Source organism: Lutjanus erythropterus, chromosome 11 (genome assembly GCF_056507025.1).
Source record: "Lutjanus erythropterus isolate fLutEry1 chromosome 11, fLutEry1.hap2, whole genome shotgun sequence".
Taxonomy (NCBI): domain Eukaryota; kingdom Metazoa; phylum Chordata; class Actinopteri; order Lutjaniformes; family Lutjanidae; genus Lutjanus; species Lutjanus erythropterus.
In genome coordinates this window covers 14310568-14333998 of record NC_139327.1, presented here as the reverse complement: position 1 = coordinate 14333998, position 23431 = coordinate 14310568, and the positions used below count along the sequence as shown (strand labels likewise).

Below are 23431 nucleotides of genomic sequence, written 5' to 3'. Positions count from 1 at the left end.
AAGGTACAAATAAATAAATCAAGAAATCTGCCTTCTACTTGTAATAAGTCTAACCAAAGAGCCACATGTCCTCATTCTCTTTGTCCTTCTCTACTTACATGAAACCTCTGGTCCACCTCACAGTTGACTTGCTTCCTGAAATCCTGTCATCATAAATGCAGCAAAAGCAAGGCATGCAGAAAGAGATATAGAGACAAACAGGATGAGAAGCTCAATTTCAAATGCAAATTATTACAATTACCACAAGAGTGTCATTCCATATTAATAAACAATAAAGTATTAGTAATTACAAAAAGACAGACGCATAAGAATTCACTCTTAAAAGTGTGATACATGCTGTTCAGTATTGTTGAATTGGTGACATGCAGAGCAGCAGACTGTGGAAACCAGTCATTGACTTAGTGAGAATTGAAGTATTAATTTAGGCCCTCACCTTCTGAGCCACAAGGAAAGTGAGCCGACGGATGCCATGTTCAAACAGCAGAGATTTCTGGATCAGGAAAAAGGCAAACATTTAAACATTCAAACATTCAGCTCGCTCCGGTGAAATCAAGAGAAACAAATGCCTTGCTGTGGAGAGCTCCCACCTTTGACTGAGTGAACTCTCGGAAGTTGGCTGCCAGACCGTCATCATCAATGTCGCTGTCGGTCTTTATAGCCACATTCAAGATATGGATAGGCTCATCTTGGACACTCTGGATGACAAAGCAAATACATATTTCAATCTTAAGTACACACTCACACAGGTCAATGACCAGCCCGTCACTATCAGAAGTCTGTTCTTGTCACCTTGTTGTCCTCTTCACCATACAGGACAGGATTACCTCCCTCTGGGAAGGTTGGACTTGGGGGAGGAGAGTCCGAGAAGCAGCTCAAAACATCTGTTATGTTCCTGTAGAGCAGAAACATCATACATGTCATTAATAACACTTGTCTACCAAAGATATACATTCAAGTTGAGAACAATTTTTATACAAGGACTGACCTGGTGAACTCCTGGAAGGAGCGGAACGAAACCATGGCTCCCATCCGCTGGCAAGGTGGTGTAAAAGATGTGTCCAGCAGAACGTCACTGACGCTGGCTACATGCACCATGCCATAGTGGTTTAGGTTGGATGAGAATGACATCCTAGGGTATTAACAGAGAGAAATTACAACAGGAATCTGCGATAACCACTAGAATGACTCTGTGACGTCCCCATCCACCCTAAAGAACCTCACTACAGTTTTAATCCTCGAGTTTTATAGCAGTTTGGGATGCTGAGATATAATAATATGTATGGGAACACTTCATCGTGTTAATTGACCCTTCCTAAGTCCTGCTCCTTTTTGCTCTGCGATCCAGTTACAACTGAGAAAGACTGGCACACTGTGGAAACTGTGGAAACTGGGTCAACGATTTCCTTTCCTGTTTCCTGTACTCTATGTTGAAAAGTAAATCAAATTTTGAAGATGGTTAAAGGATGTAGCTATAAAACAACACAAGCTAGCAAATGCTACCTAGCCAGCTAACAACATATGAAGATTAGCTAGCTAGTTGAGAAGGGTCTATCTGCATCCTCATCCCATACAAGACATACCAATTTTAGTACATGACACAACCCAATGAGATAACTTCCAGGAATAATGTATTTGAACCCAAACAACAAAGGTTTCCCACACCTAAGTATATTTTTATGTTCCTAAACCTAACCAAATTGATTTTTATGCCTAAACCTAATGATGTAGTTCTGCTGGGTCAATGTGACCCACCTGAGCTTGTAAGTTAATGTTTTGTAAACATTAGCTATCAGCTGTAACTAGCTGGCAAATGGTTGATGTAGGTTAGCTAGCTAGTTAGCTGTTGTTAGTAAATTTGCTAGCTAACGACTGCTGGAACTAGCTGGAAAATGATGATGGAAAAAAAAAAACTTTAACAGGTTCCCAGCAACATCTTTTAGCCATCTTCGAAAAAAAAAAAAAAAAAAAAATGGCATAGACAAGCCAAGCACATAAGTGTGGAAAACAGGAACGGAGAACGTTGACCTGAGGTTACAAAAGGAGTGGGACTTAGGAAGGGTCAAATGTAGGGAAATCTTGAGTATAAAAACTGAATGAGGTTCCAGTTATAAAAAGAAAAAAAGTAACAAAATTACACCATTACATGTGAACACAGTGAAAGCAACTATGGATTTTTGACAGACCACGTTAGTCAAATTAAAACAAAGAAAACATTCCTTTTACAGGAAAAATGAGACATAAAACCACCAGAAAGACCCTTAAAATATACACTTTTAATTTTATCGGGTGTTAGTCTTCCGATTGTAAAAAGTTGTCCCAAAGGTTACACCCACTGAAAGCACTTGTGAGGTTTTGTGTGTCAAACCTGTCCACAGATTCCGAATCTGAGGCATTTGTCTTCTCAGCATTATCATCCTTAGATTTACTATCTTGTGCTTTAAGGTCCTGGGGTTTAGTTTCCTGTAATTTAGTGTCCATGGCTTTTAAATTGTCCAGGATTGGAGCGGACATTTTCCTGGCAGGACAGTCACAGGGTTTCAATTCAGCAGATTTGCACTGGTGTACAACATTTCCCCCAACAACATGTCATTTAAATTATCTTACACCACATTACATTCCATGTTGTTCCAAATCTCGAAAACACCGATGCTCATACACACAATAGTTAGGAATATAGCACTCTTTCACAGACACAAACACACACACAGACTCCAAAAATGTTTGACACAGAGGCAGAATGCCAAGGGCCATGCTGCTGTCAGTAAAATGAAGAAACATTGCGTTTCTCAATCAGACTAAACTCCAGTTGCTAAAAACCAGTTTCATTTTGAAAAAGTTTCAAAGCACCAAACAATCTGTTGACTTGAAGGGGTAGTTAGGATTCTTTGATGTGGGGTTGTATGAGGTACATATCAATAGTCAGTGTGTAGCCACAGTAGAGGCAAACTGGCATACCGACAGAAGAAGCAGAGAGGGGCACCAGTGCTGAAGTAAGCAGCAACAACAATAAAAAGACAAAAAATAACAACACCAGTTTGAGTGTAGGCTATAGAGAATATTTGCACAGTTTTACCTTGGCCTTTTTTAATGGGAAACTGCATTTGGAACAGAATCCTAATATCTCTCTCTCCAAACCAACAAAACTTCACTGGCGAAATCAATAATTTTACCTCACAGAATACAGGAGTTGCTGGTCTTCTGCTGCCTGGATCTCTTAGTTTGTGCTATTGTGTTACTTCAGAGAATCTGAACTATTTTAGATTATTTTTTGGGGCTTTTTGTCTTTATTGACAGTGACAGCTGAAGAGTTGACAGGAAAGGGCGTAGAGAGAGAGGGGATGGCACACAGCAAAGGGCCGCTGGTGGGAGCTGAACCGGTAGCTGTTGCAGAGGACTGACAGCCTCCGATCATGGGGCTCATGGTCTATGAACCGAGCCACAGGGGTGCCCCAGAACTACCTCTTAAAAACGCCAATGTTACACAATGAAACAAATTAACTTACAGCTTGAGGCACTGGTAAACAGCAACCCCAGTCTTGTGTGAAGTAAAATGACTGATTTCACCTATCACGTTTGTTGGGTTGAAGAGTGTGATATTTGGCTTATATATCCTATAACCTATATATAAAGACTGTCTAATGGCAAAGTAAAGCAGTGAAAATATTCAAAATATAGCATACATTAAGACTGATATTAATTTTTCTAGGTTGAATTTTTTTAAGTGGTTAAAATACTCCTGTCCACAGCAGTGCATTGTTTAACTTCTGTGCTGGTGCCCCTCTCTGCTTCTCCAAGCCAGGGCATGCCGACTGCTACTGTCAGTAATGTACTGACTATGGATAAGTACCTCACACAACCCTACATCAAATAATCTGAACTTTCACTTTAATCACCAGATGAATTAATTGTAACATGGATTACTGTTTTGATCATGCAGCTGGCTAGTCTACAATCACCAGAAGTCTATGCAATAAAAAGAATGTTTACAATACCTGTTTAGAGTGGGGATGTTCCCTCTGCAATCAAACAACATTGATTACTAAGTGGTTAGTGGCAGGCACCAGGAGAGGAAGACAGTCAAGGTGTAGCAATGTGTGTGTCTGTATATGTGTGCCTTTTTAACGTAATGAATTTATTTAGCATTGACTGAAATATAAATGATTGCAATGAATGTGAAAATGGAGGATGAAGTTTCTAGCCATGAACACACATTTCACTTTCTGACTGCTCCCTTTACAACATGCATCATGAGATCCTTGTCCTGAGTTAAACTCTGAACAAAGACAGAGGATCATTTCACATTCTCATGCTGTCTTTAGTTCACAGTGATGAGCCAAACATGAGGGTTAATTCAGACACATAAAAAATCACAAACATGCAATAATATGTGTGTATGAAGGCATTCAGAGGATCTATACACCTAACTGCATTAACAAGCTGAACCCAGCACAGAAAAATATGAGCAATGCAAAGCAACAACAGGCAAATACACCAAAATGTACACACATTCACACACAGACAAAACCAGACACAATCACACAGGTGGGATGCAGAACACGAGTGCAACAGAAATGCCACAGCACTTTGTCTGTTACAAGCTTATTCAAATGCTGAGCATGTACAAGACAAATACCAAGTTTATCTATGGCTTCGCTTTGGTTCTCAGGTTTTAATATGGCATAGGAGCACCCCAGTGTTCTCCCAGGACTTACTAGAACAGGCAACTGAAATGAGACTCTTGAGGCTGGGAGCTTTGTTGCTCACGGCCCTCACACATTTCTGATGAACCAAGAAAAGTATTTTTAAAATACCTTCTTTTGCACATGAGGAGCATTTATACGGAGAACTACCAAGAACAATGACACATAGCTGGGAAGGTGGGAGAGGAAGCATGGCACCATGGATGACATAAGATTGGAGAAATTCCAGCTCTTCACTGCTGCAGTAATTTTAAAATTAAGTTAATTTATTAGCAGTGCCTTAGATGTTTATCTAATAATGCTTATGGCACAAAAAGTAAGTGATTTCCAGGCATTGGAGTGATATCCTTTATATGTAACGCATTATTTGAAGGGGTCTGCATAAGACTGTCATGACACTGTCACAGCCATGTCACACCACCGGTCATGAACAACTGTTGTTACTGAGTGTCATTTAGTCAGTTATGTAATTTTAAGGCAAAGCTGACACTGTTTGAGAGGTCTTTATTATGTCAACTTGACATTATCAAACTCTAACATTTTCTTTTTACTTTACATTAAACTGTCATATGTGGTTGGTTGTGATATTGACTGTCATGAGACCATTATAAGTATGTCATGAACATTTTCTTTGACCTCAAATAAAGTGGTATATTTTGGACTTGTCATAAATATGTCATTAAGTTACAATACACTGTCAAATACTTTTATAGCAGTTTCATGAATTATTCCTTTAACCGCAACTAAAGTGGTATCATTTGGACTTGTTATAAAGATGTCACTAAATGTTACGACGACAGAAAACAGTCACAAGGTGATTTACAGAGTTACCTGATGGACAGTCAGCAATTAGCTAGTGTACTTGTTGCTAAAGTAAGCTAACTGCTTTCTGCTACCAACTACAGCTGGCGTTAGCTTGTTAGCTCTGTTAGCCGAGCAGCTAGCCACAAAATTAGCTGATTCAGATACTGTCCTCTGCTGTCAAACTGGACTTATAACATATAATAACAGCTTTATGACATGTCGAAATGGTACCACTTAGTAAAAATAACATAACTAAACTAATGACACGTAATGACAACAGTCAAACATTTATAAAGACTCCTTCATGTTCATGACAGTTGTTATATTAGTCTTACACATGCCCCTTCAAATAAAGTTTTACCATCTTGTGTTACCACAGCACACCTCCATCTATGCTATAGTGGTCTATGAGGCAGGGAGATATAAATATAGAGCTGCCACATGATGCTGGTAATTCTGAGCAAAAAAGGCAGTAAGTTTGAAGAGATGCTGCCGCTATAATATATACTAAACTGACATAAAGTTGTGACCAAATTTATGCTTGTGATGTTAACTTGCCTGCATCACTGCCACAATGTAAAATGCAATATTATATTGTATTATAAATACTGATTACTGTCCACAGTGAGGGGGGAGTAGCAGCAAGGATGATGCACAGCACATGAGCATTGCGGGCATTTTTTGCATGTGTTATACCTGTTTGGGTGTGAGGTGGGAAGCATGAACTGGAACTCTACTACACATGTGTTGTCCCTCAGCTGTCGATGCTGTACGCTGTTCAGCTCATACGCAATGTATGCTCTGCGAACGTACACCTGGAGATAAAGACCGAGAAAATATTAGTTTGACGTATGAACTGCCTGCATTTCTAATATTTAATCAAAATAGGTCAAGTCGATATTGATTTGTGGATTGAGATTATTTTTCCTCTCACCTCAAGGGCAGCCATCCTGACGACCTGATTACTGTGGTAGAAGAAGTTGGGCAGAACATCAAAGATGGATGTCTCTGAAAGGATCAGTTTCTAGAAGAAAAAAAGGGATAACTGGTCATTTTGAACACTTTCTCCATTTTCAGAACATTACTTAAAGCCACAGCTGCTGCTCTTTTATTTCCTACCTGCAGGTTCTCAATGCAGAACTGGTGTCCATACATGTCAATGGCAGAGAGGAAGATGGACTCCACCTGGTTGTGTCGTAGCTCGTAAGAGGGGAGGTGGGATGCAATCAACACCTGGGTAAAGAGGATGAATGAAAGAGAGAGTTCAAAAAATAAATACTGACATCTAGTGGTGGACTCCTCTGCATAAATTTCATGGATCTAGCCACATTTTTTAAAGATTTAACCTTAACTCAGCAACAGATTAGTAACCTTGCTATCCATATGGCAGAGAAATCAGCATTCTTCTTGAGAAATCTACCTGGGGAAACCAGGTCTCCCACATGCTCCTGATTACAGTAATCAGGTTTCTTGTTTACATGACAGTTAAAAGTCAGCTGAGTGAAGAAAGAAGACTATAGCCCATTTGCCTCAGTGCACTGAATGTTGAATATGGAGTCTTTTCAATGAGACATAAAACAAACTTTAATTTAGGAGTGTGCATCTAACCTGGCGGGCACGCAGGGCCACCTTGGCGTTGGTTGTCTTGCTGAGCTGGGTGAGTTCAGTCAAGATGGCCATCAGTTCATCCGTCAATGTGGGATCACGGCCACACAGCTGGTCCTAGACACAGGAGATTACATAGCATCAGCTAGATATATAAAATTTTAGGTAAAGACCGAAAAAACATGTGAACAACATGCAAAACTTCTCTCACTGACACTGAGGTTCAACACATTATATTTTGATTTTCAGCAGTGACATTAACCAGAAATTACATTACAGGCCTGATGAAATGACATTATTGCATTTCTTTCGTCTCTGAGAAATGGGTAAATTGTAATTGGTATTGAATTACACATACATTTACATATCCATGTGTTGACATTAGATAATAAACATAAGCAGTGCTTCAGTGAAATGTCAGTGCACCTTGAATTAGACCTTTCTGTTACTGGACTAACATATATGAATATGGATATGATGACAGACAAGTTTTGGAAAGAAAGTCTGTTTTTATCAGTTATTAATGAAGGCTTTCAAACAGACACTTACAATCAGCATCGTAACCAACAGGTTCTTCTTAGTGACTTGAGCATGCGAGAAGATATAGTTGAGCACATTGGCCATGTCGCCTTTGTTTTCCTCACGCAGTGTGAACACACATTTGTCATAGTGTCCTGTTAACAAACCATCACATGAAAAACTTTGGTAAATGGTGCATAAGGGAACTGCAGAGGCACAGATGCTGAGGAGTATATTGTAAAAGAGCTCCACCATGTGGACAGCATAGTGAAGTGCAATTATTCTTCAAAAAAAACAAAAACAAACAAAACATGAAGAACAGCAAAGCTAAAACCACAATACTCCTGCATGTTTCAACATGTCTCCACAATGTACACTTGATACTAATAATATAGTGTGCTGTTGCTGCTGCTCACCATTCTGAAACTGGATTTCTACTTTCAGGTATTGTCTGAGCAAGTCCATTACCACGGCCTTCATGTGACCTCGGATGCCACTGCGATACCTGTTGGAAACAAAACCAGTCTAGTCTTACACAAAAAACAATGCAGCATTGTACTAAATAGGCATACAGATAAAGAGTAGATCTTTTAATATGCGGAACAGGAAATCTAGTGGCTGGAAAACAACTAGAGTAAATCAAAAATAGAGTAAATCAATGTCACTGTTGCAGCAAATTACAGTGTGAGTCTTCTAAACTTTGTCTGCCAAAGACATTGCTTCACGCCTATTGTGTTCACGAAGCCGGTCTTTACAGTCACTTTGTGTCATAGGATATAAATCTGAGTGATGAATATGCAAAACTTTAATTATTGACACAGAGAGTACTATACTCACTTCTGTACCAGCTGAACGATGCTCTGTGTGTTCATAAAGAAGACTTCTCTCTCTGACTTCTTGTTAAGAGTAGCAGCATGGCTGTCGAGGATGTTTGCAATCTGGAATCAAGGGAGGTAAATAATACAGACACTTAATCTCAACAGCAGTGAAGACTCATAAGCATTTAATCCCACCGACACTGATGACCCCTCACCCCCTCACTCACACAGCTCGCTCCCGTTATACCCAGAGTGAGATCCTAAGTGGGTGTGAAATGTGTGTTTAAATTTAGAGATAAATATCATTAGCTATGTGATAACTCGGTTACACTACTCACATTAGTGTACTGGTCTACTGTTGCTCTTCATAAATTACACATGATGAAAATTATACATTCATAAAATATGAATGAATATGAATATGTCCAAAATGTTTAATAACACATCAAATAATGCAGTGAATTGTTTAAATAAAGTAGTAAATTGTGAGAAAAAAGGCATCTTTTCTCATTAGACTGAATTATAGGAATAGATGTAGAAATGCAGAGTGAACCCAGCTGATACACATGTAAACACAATTCCTTATGTGCATGTACACATTTACTCAGCAAGAGTAATTTTTGGAGTCATCACATAGACTTACACTTTTTTCCTGGAGAGTTCATCTAAACCTAACCCTTACTGTAGCCTTAAACGTTGACACAAAAATCAGCTTTTTTCCCAATTAGTGTCATGGCTTTTGTTCCAAATTAGACAACCCTTCCTCAATTAAAGGACATGTCTGTGGGGTTTAGTGGCTTCTAGTGGTGAGTTCACAAATTGTCAAGGTTTTATCTCTCCCTCCTTTGCTAAGTGAAGAGGAGAACCTGACTAAGAAATTCACAAAAAACACAAAAGGCCATATCTATAGGCAATTTAAAACATGGCAGTGCACCATGATTGCCTCTGCAGAAGATTGTGCCATCTGGGGATTTAAACAGCTCATTCTAAGGTAACAAAAACAATTTAAAGTGAATACACACTAATAAAAAACATACTTATAAGTATTATTTATTGGCAGAATATGGTAGAAATGGAATATACCTGTTAATTTTATAAACTACACATTTAACTGGTCTGTAGTGTGAAATGTGTCTCTGAAATGAGCCTTATGTTACTTAGTATTTTGAAATCATTTGCAAATGACAGTTTGCACAAGAAAGTGTACAAAAGATCACAGACAGTATTTTTCTAGCTGATAGGAAATTTGGAGAGCAACTGGACACTACAGTTGAGAAATCCCACTGCCAGACTTACCAAACTACAGATAATAATTACTGGAAAACAGTACCACCCATTTATTATAACAGACTTTTACTGCTGTTTTGTAGATTATATAGTATTGCAGCATTAACTCCACTATATATCTAATCATAATTAATCGCTCTGTTCTCAGAGAACCAAGGTGCTCAGCAGGAGCTTTACTGTCATTGACGAGGTACATTTAATAGTTAACATGGTGTGTGCATGAGTTCGTGGGCACCTGCTGGCTAGGAAACTGGCAGAGCACAGAGGTGATGTTACTGGCGTACTGAGCCATTTCCTTCTTGATGGCCTTCTCCACAGCCGGAGGGATGCGACCTGACACACTGGTCATGATGTCTTGAAGCTCCAACAGGGGCAAAGAGGGATCACGCATGGTTTTCATCAACCTCTCCACCCACTCTTTCAACTAGGACAGATAAAAGAGGCATTTCTGTAAGGAACTGCTCACAGTCTCCATGTTGATGATGATGATGACTTGATGTTGGTGTGTATAAATTCTGACCTTAGCACTGAAGAAAGGCTCAGGAAGACAGTAGCCGTTCATTATGTGAACAAGATGATCCAGTGTGTTGTGGAAGACTCTGTGCAGCTTCTCTCCTCTCAGAGCCACAGCCTGGATAGAAGGCAGGGCCCCTGTGTGCAGTTCCGCCTACAAGACAAACACAAATGCTTATTATACACATTTTGCAACATCGCTGTGCATGTGCTGATATTTTATACAAATGTTTCATGCCATGCCAATCATGACACCATCATCATCATCAGGTCATGCTATATGCTACCTTTGTGACCTTGACTTTCAAATATCTTTTACTGAAGTTGGTGCTATGATTTAGATCTTTGAAGAAAGAACTTTGTTATAGGATATCTTCTTCCATGGGCACTTGTACCCTCAGACCTAATGTTACTGTGTTATTTACTCTTTTATGTTTTGTTTTTGTCTTTGATAAAGTACAGGGAAAATACATGATGAGAAAGTGACAAACATGTTTTGTCACTATTAGCTAACAGGGGTTCCAAAACTTTTTCATGCCAAGACCCCCAGAATAGCATTATGGCTTATGAATGTGATGAAATCCTGTCACAGCAGTTTTTGGTCATGTCATTTCTTTGGTTTATTTGGGAAGGTGCTGGTTTGAAATGTTTTAACAATCATAAATTAGCCTTAAGTCACAAAAGGTTATAAATGCCTGGACAAGTAGGAAGAAGTGGCAGACTATCCTGTCTAAACCTGAATTTAGCCTAAATAATACATGCCTAAAAAAGTAGTCCAAAATGTATGGCTTACACTTTGCAAGAGCACTGATTAGGTAGCACTAGAGAGGAACATTTACCAGAAGTAGGCTCCTTTTCCACCATTAAGTCTGCCTTGTGATGTTCCGACATTATGCTAACACGTGTTACCTTCAGATAATTGAGACATCATCTTTGCTGACAGCCTCAATTTCCTGCCTCACTGATGCTTCTGCTTCATATGTTGACTTGGCATAAACGAAAGTGCATAAACCAAAATAACTCTTAAATAAGCCTCATAGAGTAGAGTGCATCGCTTGTCTATTTAAATGCAGACATCTGACTTTTTAAAGCCTGTAACTTTTCACAGTGGAAGGAACTTGAAATCCAGGCTGATATTTTGAACTAAACAAAAAAATTTTTACATATCATGGATGATTTTTGTAGCAGGCACATGGACAACCCTGCTTTGAATACAACGCACACCTTTAAAGAATGCATTCATCAAACATTCAATACCTGTTGCACTCTGCTTGGGTCATCCAGTTGCAGCTTGGCAATGACACAGCCAGGCTCCAGTGCCGCTCCAGCCCTTTTCACATAGTGAATACAACCAGACTCTGCAGCTGTTAGAGTCATTACCATCTTCATCACCTAGAATTAGAAGTAAGTACAGTGTTTACACAAATGCAGCAAAGTGAATTTGAACTGATTCCATTTTTTGCTGTGGATGAGATACACATAATGAGACACTGTACCTCAATTTCAGCATAGCACTGGCCAGCAAACACGTGCCCGCCATCCTCGACTGTGTACTGGATAAGTTTTCCTGCTGAAGGAGATCGCAGCAGCGAAGGATCGTTCTCCCTTTCAAAGACACACGTCTTGTTCCCAATTGTGATGCGATACCTACATAGGGGAAAACCAAAAATACTTTCATATGGTGGGGGTAAACTCAATGTGTTTCAAAGTAAAAAACAAAAATACGTTGTACATTACAATAACGTATAAAAATCTATAGAATAAGGTAGAAACATACAAGTTATTAAGGTATTATTATTATTACTAAAAACATAAATAATAATGATAATAATACTGATCTTAAAAATACACACACTTAGAACCTAACTAAAAGCACAAAAGGTATGTTTTTAATCTGCTTTTAAAAGAGGACACTATTAATTGTATTAAATAATTTCCTGAGATATGTCCAGACAATGAATTGGTAGAATAAAGTTGCATTAGTTCATTAGTTTTTGCTTCAATTTTTCTTCTCTGTGGTCAAATTACAGCTAAATTAATAATGGTAATTTCATTGTCAAGTTTTGTTTCCTCCTACCTGTCCACCTCCTCCTTCATGTAGGTAGTGTAGCTGCTTCCATCATATGACAGCAGAAGACCTCCATCACTGAGCCGGTGGACATCCACCTCGGCAGAGGAGTTGTTCATGATGACTACATAGGAGTTGGGAGACTGGCGTGTCACTTTCAGGACGTACTTAGTACCCTCATAAATCAGCTCCACGTCCACAGTGTTGAGTAGTGTGTGTGCCGGCAACACCTGGCCCCTGAACAGATAGTAGAGAATGTCTCATGTTATCTATTCAAACAATGCAAATACTTTTCCTCTGCTTGGAATGGATTACCACGGCATGCTGTGTTTGTACCTTTCCAAAGAGTGCAGAAAGTTGGACACACTGTTCCTCAGATTGACATCTGCTACATGAAGAGCCCCGCTTACAATTCCCAGCATGGTATCAGGACGCTCCGCCTGCACATGACATTCACTTAACGTCTTACCCAGGAAAACATCAAACATGCTAGCTCAGATTCAAACTGGTTGTATTACAATTATATCAACACTTGGATGCTGTGCAGTTTCAGCTCTGACATGATAATATGGGTCAGTATGTCACACATATATTTTCTCATCAGAATTTTCTTGAAGAGCAGCCACAGCTGTGCATACCTGCATCTTCTCTGAGATGAGCCTGTCCAGCCAGCCTGTGTCAATGCTGTTGTGCTGAAAGCTCTCAGTCTCTAGCAGCTTAATGAGGTATTCCACTGTGGTCCTGAAGTCCCCTCTGATAGACAGCTCCTTTAGAGCCACCACCATGTTGCTAAAAGAAGATTAAGACATAACAACATATATCAACTATAAAAACCTCAAGACAATGTGGAAAAATATCTCCCATGGTAAATATAAGTTAGCAACATAACATAACGAAGGTTCACTGAACTTTCCAACACAGCAACATTTTTTAAAAAAATACTCACGAGATGGCTTCCTCTCGATTCTCTCCCCAAGAGAAACAGTGTCCAAACTGGGAGTCAGCGAACTCATGCAGCCCCCCAGCTGCTGCGACACTGAAGTAGCCCCACACATTCTTGTTGCTGCGGAAATTCAGCTCTTGCACTGTTCCTGAGCTTGGTTTGAAACCCTGCGATCACATCACACACCACATTTCACCTTCTCATAAGATGTAATAAAAACCAAAAACGGGTCATTTTAACATTTAGAGAAGTAATAACAATCACCTTTACTTATGGTACAACAGAATCACTCTGTGAGCCTTACCTCGTCAGGATTTTCACTGGTGATACGAGCTGCAATGACATGGCCCCGAGGGGAGGGCGCTGTTGAGAGACCCTCAAAGTCAATGGGAGAGTCTCCCCATGGCTGGACCCCATAAAGCATCCTGATGTCTTTGATCCTTTGAAGGGGAATACCCATTGCAATCTGAGAGAAGATAGCGACTTTAGTACAACACAAGTTTATGCTCAGTCACTGGCATATGTAGAAAATTACAGGGATAGCCTGTACTGCTGTGGACAGGGTCAGCAACAAGAGGTATTTTAGACAAAATTTCACTGATACTGATTTCTTTAGGTTGACCCTTTTTAAGAGGCTAAAATATGTTTCGTTACTGACCTTGTCCACAGCACTACATTGCTTAGCTTCCATGCTGGTTCTCCTATCTGCTTTTCCAATCTGCGGATGTACCGACTGGCATCTACTGTAGCTATTACACTGCCTATCGATAAGTACCTCATGCAACCTCTCATCATATAATCTGAACTATCACTTTAAGAAATAGGCTCACAGGCCCTGAACAAACAGAATTAAAAACATATTACAGCACATATATGGATTGTGAATGTATTTTCTTTTAATGAACTGTACAGGTTTTCCCATCTCAGTTTTCCAAACAAGAGATAAACAACATCTTGCTGAGATAGTAAGTCTTGTTGTTGCCTGTGAAAAGATATTCTCGTCCTCTGTGCCAGAGAGTGTGTCACTCCCACAGTAACACCCAATCAGCTTGACTGCAAAGCTTTTCCAGCAACACTGCCCTTCAGCTTGACTGCCACTGACCTATTTACACACAATCCTAAACACTGCAGAACAGGCCATGTGACTGAGGGCTGCTACAACCACTGGATCTACTACGCCGTTTCTGCATACTGCCTCCTCCTTTTGCAGTCGGTTGCCATGGAGACAGGGGGGCCTGTCTAGTGCTGAGCGGTGAAGCGTGCTCACTTTGTCTGCTACAGGACAGTCACATACTCAAACATATCATGTGTGATGTAACAGAGCATGCTCTTTCCATGTCTGCAGGCATGTCTGGATGAGACTGACCTGCAGTTGGGCAGCAGGCAAGTTGACGTCAGCCACCATCTCGGTACAGGGGTGCTCCACCTGCAGACGGGGGTTGAGCTCCAGGAAGTAGAAGCTGCCATCCTGGCTGTAGAGGTACTCCACTGTACCTGCACTTACGTAGCCCACCATCTTAGCCAGCTTCACTGCACACTGAAGAAAAAAATACAACTCCATTCATCTCAAGGTTCAAATGTTTTCAAGGTTTAATTAAGCACAAACAATTCTAAATGGGTTGTACCCTTTCCATATCCTCAAACACATCAGAGGTGGCGATGGTAGCAGGGGCCTCCTCTATGATTTTCTGGTGCCGTCGCTGCACAGAGCAGTCTCGACCAAAGAGAGAAATGGCATTGCCATATTGATCAGCCAAGATCTGGACCTCGAGGTGGCGGGCATGCTTAGCTAATTGCATGACAAAAATAGGTGAGCCCGGAACTTCTGCCTGGACCTGGAGAACCAAAGAGCAAGGAAAGCTTTGCAATCAACAAATGCAATACAAAAACTAATACACCCCCCCCCCCCCCCCCCCCAAACCATTTGATACAGTCCAACTCTATTCTACAATGTGTTAAAGGGATATTTCAGATTATTTAATGTGGGATTGTATGAGATAGTTATCTATTGTTATTTTTGATAATTTGATTGATTTTGATTTTGACTGATTATACTGCTGTGGGAGTCAGTATCAAAATATATTTTTGCCTATTAAAAAGGATCCACCTAAAAAAGAAAATTTGTTTAAGTGTACACTATATTTGGAATATTTTCAATGCTTAACTTTGCCATCAGACAGCTTTTTCAACAGGAAACCTCTGTTACACTTGTTATCGTGCAGTAAAACAAACAAACTAATCATTGAGGCAGCGGAAGACCAGCAACTCCCATGTTCTGACTATTGATAAGTATCTCATACAACCTCACTTTATTTAATCCAAACTATTCCTTTACATCCTGCATTATGTTTCAAAGTGGATGTAGTCTGAGTTTCCACCTACCTGTCTGAAGAGGTTGGGGAAATCATCGGCACAGTTGACTTTACGGATGCCTTTTCCTCCACCTCCCTCTGAGGCCTTCACCATTACGGGGTAGCCAACCTTCTCTGCAGCCTGGCAATGGAAACAACCAGCTTTTCAACATACGTGCAAGTATGCACAGTATACTAAAGCACACGCGTCATGGATTGAGAGTTGTGAACCATCAGTTACATGACATGCTTACTTTAAGACCATCTTCTACATCCTGAATGCAGCCAAGCTCATACACGTCAGTAGGAACATTGATGACTCTCTTCTTTTGGTTGTTCTCTGTCCATTCTACTGTGAGGCCTGAGACAAACAGATAACAAATAACATATTCAGCATGTGCAGTTTTCAATTAAATTGCGGGGTCTTAATTTTCTTTCGTGAAATCTAAGGGATCTGACTTAAAAGACCAAATATTAGCAGCACAGACATAAGAATACAGAGACATGTTGCTCAAACCAAACATTTACTAAACCAAGACTGGGTTGCACCACAAAGATTTGTTTAATAGAAGTTAAAATTTTTGGTGCAACAGAATTTATCTTAATCTAGATTTAGAGTTAAAACTAAACTGAGGGGGCAGCTATTTAGCTCAGTTGGTAGAGCGTCCACCCCGGGCTGTCAGTCCTCTGCAGCGGCCGCTGGTTCAACTCCTGCCTGTGGCCCTTTGCTGCTTGTCATCCTCTCTCTCTTCACCCCCCTTTCCTGTCTACTCTTCAGCTGTCCTATCAGACAAAGGCAAGAAAAGCCCAAAAACATATCTTAAAAAAAAACTAAACTGAGGTTTAAAGAGAGGTTACGGGGAAGTTAAGCCATGATTGAATTAGTTTTAAAAATTACCCCTTTTTGGTGCAACCCTGCATAGATCTGTGAGAATTCAAGAACCAATGATTGTTTTTTGAATAATGAGTTAACACCCTTTTATTTTTTCAAAAGCTAGTCATTAAAAGCCTCAACAGAAGACTATCTTTGGACTCCACTTAAACTGTGACCTACCTGTGCCACTCCATGGCAAGGTTGGAATGCCAGCTGTCTGAGCCACGATAGAGGAGGCAATCTTGTCTCCTAGAGCCCACATCGCCTGACTTGGGGGACCTGATAAAGGAGAGAGCAATTTTAAAAAAGCACTTAAGTTAAGTAAACTGATAATGTTAGGGTAAGGTAAAAGGTCAACAAAGTCTAAGATGCTTCTCTTACCCATAAAAGCAATGCCGTGCTTATGAAGCAGCTCTGGGAGTTTGGGGTTCTCTGAGGCATGACCCCACCCAGCCCACACTGCCTGTAAGGAACACATGATAACAGGCACCCAATCAGTGACAAAACTATTAATTACTGTGACAAATTTATAGATATATGAAGTGCGCAGTGATACCTGAACAGGTATGCGTTTAGCAATGTCCAGAATGAGCTCCACATTGGCATAGTTGTTGTTATTAGTCCCTCCTGGCACAGGCACATAATGATCTGCCATTTTGATGTATTCTGTAATAGACAGAAACACGGAGAACAGTCTCATCTACAATATTCCTAACTGGTCCATTGTCTTCTGAATGAGCAAAGATATGCAAAAGAGCTGGAGAGCATAAACTGTCCAGTGATTCATTCATACATGTTTAGATCACGCTAAAGCTCACCTGCATTGGCCTTCAGGTCCTCTGGGGTCACCATTACAACAAAGCGGATTGCCCTTTCATTACGAAACATCTCATAGGCCCAGCGGCGGATGGAGCGCATGCATTTGACGGCTGCAATGCCATTGTTGGCAATAAGCACCTGGAGGAGCAAAATTGTTTGTTTATTTTTCCCAGTAGTCTGCTATTTCCAGTAAATAGGGGAGTTTAATCCAGTTTTCCAAGTTGAATAAAGTGCGCAGAGTAAAAAGTTCCACCAGTTGCTCCCCGGTCAGGTGAGTAATTGTACTGTAATGTAATTTTCTTTTTCTTAAAATGGATTTTGTAAAAATGGTATTGAAAAAAGTATTAAGTTCAGGTATTGGTATCAAAGTCTTGAACAATACCCAGCCCTATTCATGGTAATTTGATACAAACACACAAAACCAATTAGTTTTGTTTGATAGTTGTACATATTACTAAGATTCATTTCTGAATCTGTCATGATTTATTCCAAAGAAAAGCATGCATGTCATCACCTTCTCAATAACTTTGTTGCCACCAAAGCGGGTGACAAATTCAGCAGGAGAAGCTACAGTGAAGTCTCTCTGGAGATCGATACGCCGGCGATCTCTGCCTTGCTTCACCAGGTGCAGCCCCGACATGCTCGGCCTGTTTTAAGAAATACAAAGAATGCGTGTAATGGCCCTTCACAACACCTCTAGTTTAGGAAAAAACAGGGTGTTAAGTAGCTATGCTGATAACAAGCAGATAGAACTCATAAGCCCTCATTTTCAACTCTGTGACTCTTTCTGCAGCAGCTTTATGTTTACAGCCCAAAAGATAAAAACACACTGGTATCACCTCATACTGATAGAAGACCAATTTGTCTAAGTCACAGGAGATGTGACTACTGTCTCTTATCTTAAACTTTATAGCTTGTGAATGAGTTACAGCTTCACATTAATCTATGACAACAGGGAAGATGGATAGGAATGATGGCAATGACTTGGGAATAAAAGTTACAACAGCAAAACTAAAGGGCAGGGTTCAGCGTTAACATTTTCTTTCAGAAGGGTCGGAAATCTATCTGTCATATGTCAATTGTTACTTGCCAGTGTACAGTTTATTTCTTTGTGGTTATGAATAATAACAAAGGCTAAAGTTAACTGTCAGGTTTAATCTATAGCTGCAGTCAATACAGTTATATTTGAGAAGGAAAACACTCTGCTCATAGTGTAACAACTGACAAAGCAGAACACATCACGCACAGCAGAACAGGACACTTTATGTTTAGTTTACATGGTTGGGAAAGCGTCTCCAATGGGACTCACAGAGCTGTTTCAACCAAGCTCCACCCTGTAGGGGAACCATCGTGAAGACTGGGTAGTACAGGGGGAGGGCTGTGACTGTCAGCTGAAGGGTGTGGCAGCTACTGGGCTCGTTTGGCTGGCTGGTTTCTGTGGCCTGATACTGCATTATTGCATCACTGTGGAGGTTGCCGGCACGAGGCAAATGAGTGAATAGAGGCTCAGATTTCAATCCAGTTGTGGAGCTGTGAGAGTTTTGTTCTGTCCTATGAGAGAGACAGTTAGGGGGGTGGACAAGGCAGACACCCCCATCCAGCACATCTAGTTTTTAAACTACCGTCCCAGCTTCTTTTAGTTTCTCTCATCCTCTTTGTCCTCGTGAAACCAATCACACAAAACCAGAGTGGACAAAGAAATTATTGAGATGTAAAAGATGCTGATGTCTTGATTGCAATTTACAAACAAAATCACAACTTCCCTTACTAGCACAGGAAAAAAATCCACATGGTTTGCTGCATAATACAACAATATCTAGAAACCAAATTTGCAGATTAACATAGAAAACATGCTTTAATCCACTTTGGGCAACTGAAAGGAAAGACACACCTAATTATGGTTAAGATATTAAATCTCATTTGATTCACAAAAAAAAAAAAAAAATCTTTTGTGAGGCTTTTAGGGGAAAACTTAATTTCCTGCACAAGCCCCCATCCGTGAGAGTAACAGGGGAATGTGAGGTCTGGGGAGCTGAGTGAAAAACCTGGTGCTGGAGGAGACACTCAAGACTGCTGTAAGCTTTCAACAAATTCTGACAGAACTGAATAGATCCCTTTGACTCTCAGATTAAGAATTTCTGTGTGTGAACAACTTTCCCAAAACCAGCATTCTGAAGTCTATGGCTACTTTCCAGGCATACCTCACAGAGTCGAGACACAGAGAAACCCTTTAGCAGAGTGCACCTAGAGAAACCACATTTTTCACATGTGCTGCAAAAAGGGGGCTACTGAGTGAGTGAAGGAGGAGCACAGAGTCTGAACAGAATGTACTCATTTTGGACTACAAGCCTGCCCCAATAGAACTGGTCTCATAAAGTGAGAGTTTGAACTTGCAGGTTCGCCGTTTGTATCTCACCTTTTAATGCTTTGTAGCTTGTCAGAAATAATGTTATTTAAGGTTGCTAAATATAATGTCTTCTTAATGTGTAGATTTAGTGCAACACTATGCTTGGGTTGCACCAACCAGGATTAATTTTTAACCCTGTGTAAATCATGATTTAACTTTAAATTATGTTGCACCAAACTTGCTTTAACTTAAGGCAGATCAAATGTAAATGTCAATTTTAGCGTTCAAACTAAACTTGTATTAAATTTAATACTGTTGCACCAAAACTTTAAAATATGCTCCAGAATTAACTTTAAACTTCCACCTGAGGAGGTTTAAATTTTAAAAGGGCTGCCTTTTTGAGATGGATCTGGCAAAAGTAATTCTCTGCTGAGCCATAATTCGTAGACTAACTGGGCTAACTGTCAGTTTAACTAGCTAGCAAACAATGAAACATTTTGTTTTATAGCAAACAATATGAATTTGTTTTTTAATTTTTAGGTAGCCAGCAAACAATATAAGGTTAGTTTTGTTTTTTACTTTTTAGCTAGCTAGCAAACAATGCAGCATTTTGTTAATACAGAGCCCCCAGTAAGAAACTATCTTCACTGATTTTATTATTCAAATTTGGTTTACATCACTTAACTTGGATTTGCTGCTACTACCTTTCTGGTGCAATCCAGTTTATGTGTAAATGACTGAATAAAGCAAATAATCGAAAAACACTTAAAATGCAGCAGAGGCTAGTTATTTAAATCTCAAAAGAACTTGTAATATGGTTTAGATAACCTGGGAAAATCATCACAGAAGGAAACCTGCAGACACACATTTAACTACTGCAATATCATAATCACAATATTCAGTGAAAAATTGTAAATGATCATCAAGAGACCAGAAGTGACAGAAGTAGAACAGGTTTGGATTCCAACCTTAGATTGTGCATGGAGCCGTCCATGTGGTCAAATCCCATTTCATAGGTGCTGTCCGAGCTACCAGAGGATGGCGACAAGGACCGAGGTTCCTTCTCCTCCAGCTGCATGTCAGGCTTCCCTTGGATTTCATCCTCTGAATTCTCCTCCGACACTGATCCCACCATGAAGTGAGAGTGCAACGCCGCAACGGTGGGGTTCTTCTTAGCAGCACCGTCCTGCTGTGCCATGGCTGGACGACACGAGCAGGCTGCGAATACTGGCAAGAAAGACAACAGAGGCCGTGACTGTTATACAGGAGATACAGACAGAGTCCAAATATCAGGGTACAGTGTGACACGAGATTGCCTTGGCTGGCATGCAGTGTTGTTTGTCTTATTGCAAAAGCGTGTTACATGATTTTAAGTGTCTTGATAAAGCAGCTGATATTGCAACATTTGGACTCACGCTGGGAACATCAGTACATTGTGTGCAGGTTCTGAACAAGTGCCATTTTGAACACACTAAAACAACTGTATAATAAGACTTCAGGATGGATGACATGATATTTGCATGCATGTGAGACTTAGGCTGAGCAATATATTAATATATGACTGTGACATAAGAGTAGATACCAATATGGCACGAGTGTTGTCTTTTCCTTGTTTCAAAGGCTGCATTGCAATAAAGCAACGTAGTTTTCTGAAATTACTTGACTGTTCTAGCTGTCCTAACATTTGGCTTTATCCACTTAGTCACGGTAATCACATTAATGATGACTATTTATGAAAAACTCATTGTGTTAATATTTTGTGAAAGCACCAACAGTCATCTGTACAATACTGTTGCGATATCTATATTGAGGAATTTGACCAAAAAATATTGCGATATCTGATTTTGTCCAGATTGCCCAGCCCTTCTGTTGGGTGATTTAATCGACAGCAATGTATCATATTCTATATATCATCATATATTTGCACTATCTGAGAATTTATGGTAGGTTATTCTAGAGAAAATTTGTACATTGTGATACATAAATAAAAATTCGGGCCCGACCGATACCGATACTGGACTTTAGGGGCTGATATTGGCATTTGAGTGTATAAAATTTTGATATTGATATATTGGCTGATAGTCTTTGTATAGAATATAATATAAGGGATATGAACTGTCAAGAGAGGTTAACACTTGTGATATCTAACTGAGGCAGGATATTTTACAGTCTAACACATTATTGTCCAAAATAATTTCAGGGGACTGAAACAGTAAACGTTTACAGGTATTTTCAACAATCAAAACACAAATAGGGAAAAATATATGTATATATTAAAAGTGAATTAAGAAAAGGACCAAATATACATAAAATGCTGCCTATAAAGCTAACAAATAAAATGTATTCATTATTTATTATGTTCTGTTTACAAAATAAGCTTGCAGAAGTGCAACATATATGTCGATATGGAGCCGATAATATTGGTCGACCAATACATCAGTCAGGTTCTACCAAAAATAACAAAATACTACTTGTAAGTCACATTGCCCAGCCATTCATAAGATGCACTTATCAAACCAATGTAGAGCTGCAACAATTAATCTAATAATCGATTACTAAATTAATCGCCAATTATGTTAATCAATAAATCAGTTTGAGTAAAAAGAAACACGTCAAAATTCATCTATTCAGCTTCTCAGATGTGAATATGTTTCTTTAATCCTATGTCTATGATAGTAAAATGAATATCTTTGAGTTGTGGACAAAACAAGACATTTGAGGACCTCGCCGTGAGTTTTGAGAAACACTGATGGACATTTTTCACCATTTTCTGACATTTTATACACTAAACTATTAATTGATTGATCAAGAAAACAATTGACAGATTTATCGCACTGAAAATAAAGGTCAGTTGCAGTGCTGAAACTAATGCACACACCAATGTTACATTATAATGTAACGGTTGACAAAATTACATTACTACAAATGTAGGCTACTGATTTCAGAGCACATTTAATTGAAAAGATTAACATCACCTGCTTTAATATGGGCCCACCCCTTTACTTTCTCGTTCAGTTAGGAGGGAAATTAACAAAGATGTCCTGTACAATGTTAGCTTAAATTAAACATTAACATGCCATTTACCGTTAACTGACACGGTACTGTCCAACCTGCCTGTTTCTTCACGTAGTAACAACTTTTTTTCCACCTGCTCTTGCGAGTAGAAAGAGTAAACTCTCAGGTTACAGGTGAGGCACACCTTACCTATCGATAGGTGCTTGCGGGACCAGAAAAACAAGCCGAGCACAGCAGCCAGACACACCGAAAACGTGAGCCATGGGAACATCATAAAATGGTACCGAGGACTGCATTTAGCTTGTTTGCTGAGCGAAACTTCTGACATAAACCATATTATTAGAAGACATGTCAAGGTTAGCGTTAAGCCATCTGACTAATTAACTACCTGTCAAGTCAAAGTTAGCTTCCTCACTCAATAGATAAGCTGCAACGCTGATGCTAATAACTCGGGCGTTAGCTAGCTTACCGGCACAAGCTAATACAGTGATAATGCCACAGTGACGGCGCTAACACAGTACCACTGAGTGTACTGCAGGTGTACTGTACTGCAGCGTGGTCCATGTCTTCTGAACGCAACTAACGACAGGCAGTCCACATACTTGTGTAACATAATCTGAGATAAACAGATGGGGGCTGGCGACTCACCGGTGGAGATAAACCGAAACGTAATCCTGGAAAAGTTGAGTCCGAGAGATCGATACGTTAATTGTGTCTGTCAGACATCTCTGTTTCCAGTGATGATGAAAAAATCACATCATGATGAGG

General features: G+C 39.8%; 1 protein-coding gene across 2 annotated transcripts in view; it reads right to left on the bottom strand.

Annotated features, from left to right (window-relative positions):
* Positions 1–23146, bottom strand: part of acaca (acetyl-CoA carboxylase alpha) — a 46550-nt gene extending 23404 nt beyond the window's left edge. The window contains exons 1-34 of one of the 2 annotated variants that reach the window (XM_084730882.1): positions 22853–23146; positions 20617–20875; positions 17816–17948; positions 17301–17439; positions 17039–17148; positions 16864–16945; positions 16663–16761; positions 15863–15969; positions 15640–15750; positions 14883–15092; positions 14624–14794; positions 13562–13723; positions 13261–13424; positions 12953–13103; positions 12651–12754; positions 12324–12551; positions 11743–11893; positions 11504–11638; positions 10254–10400; positions 9969–10157; positions 8466–8566; positions 8045–8133; positions 7659–7783; positions 7113–7226; positions 6624–6737; positions 6439–6528; positions 6201–6319; positions 3993–4016; positions 2366–2515; positions 986–1129; positions 790–892; positions 588–695; positions 434–490; positions 99–143 (exon numbers count right to left, since the gene is read on the bottom strand). In XM_084730882.1, the coding sequence (XP_084587008.1) occupies positions 99–143; positions 434–490; positions 588–695; positions 790–892; positions 986–1129; positions 2366–2515; positions 3993–4016; positions 6201–6319; positions 6439–6528; positions 6624–6737; positions 7113–7226; positions 7659–7783; positions 8045–8133; positions 8466–8566; positions 9969–10157; positions 10254–10400; positions 11504–11638; positions 11743–11893; positions 12324–12551; positions 12651–12754; positions 12953–13103; positions 13261–13424; positions 13562–13723; positions 14624–14794; positions 14883–15092; positions 15640–15750; positions 15863–15969; positions 16663–16761; positions 16864–16945; positions 17039–17148; positions 17301–17439; positions 17816–17948; positions 20617–20875; positions 22853–22991 (4374 nt within the window). In that variant the 5' untranslated portion in view covers positions 22992–23146. The remainder of the gene's footprint in view (positions 1–98; positions 144–433; positions 491–587; positions 696–789; positions 893–985; positions 1130–2365; positions 2516–3992; positions 4017–6200; positions 6320–6438; positions 6529–6623; positions 6738–7112; positions 7227–7658; positions 7784–8044; positions 8134–8465; positions 8567–9968; positions 10158–10253; positions 10401–11503; positions 11639–11742; positions 11894–12323; positions 12552–12650; positions 12755–12952; positions 13104–13260; positions 13425–13561; positions 13724–14623; positions 14795–14882; positions 15093–15639; positions 15751–15862; positions 15970–16662; positions 16762–16863; positions 16946–17038; positions 17149–17300; positions 17440–17815; positions 17949–20616; positions 20876–22852) is intronic. The other variant, XM_084730883.1, reaches the window with a different exon arrangement.
* Between the last annotated feature and the right edge of the window lie 285 nt (positions 23147–23431).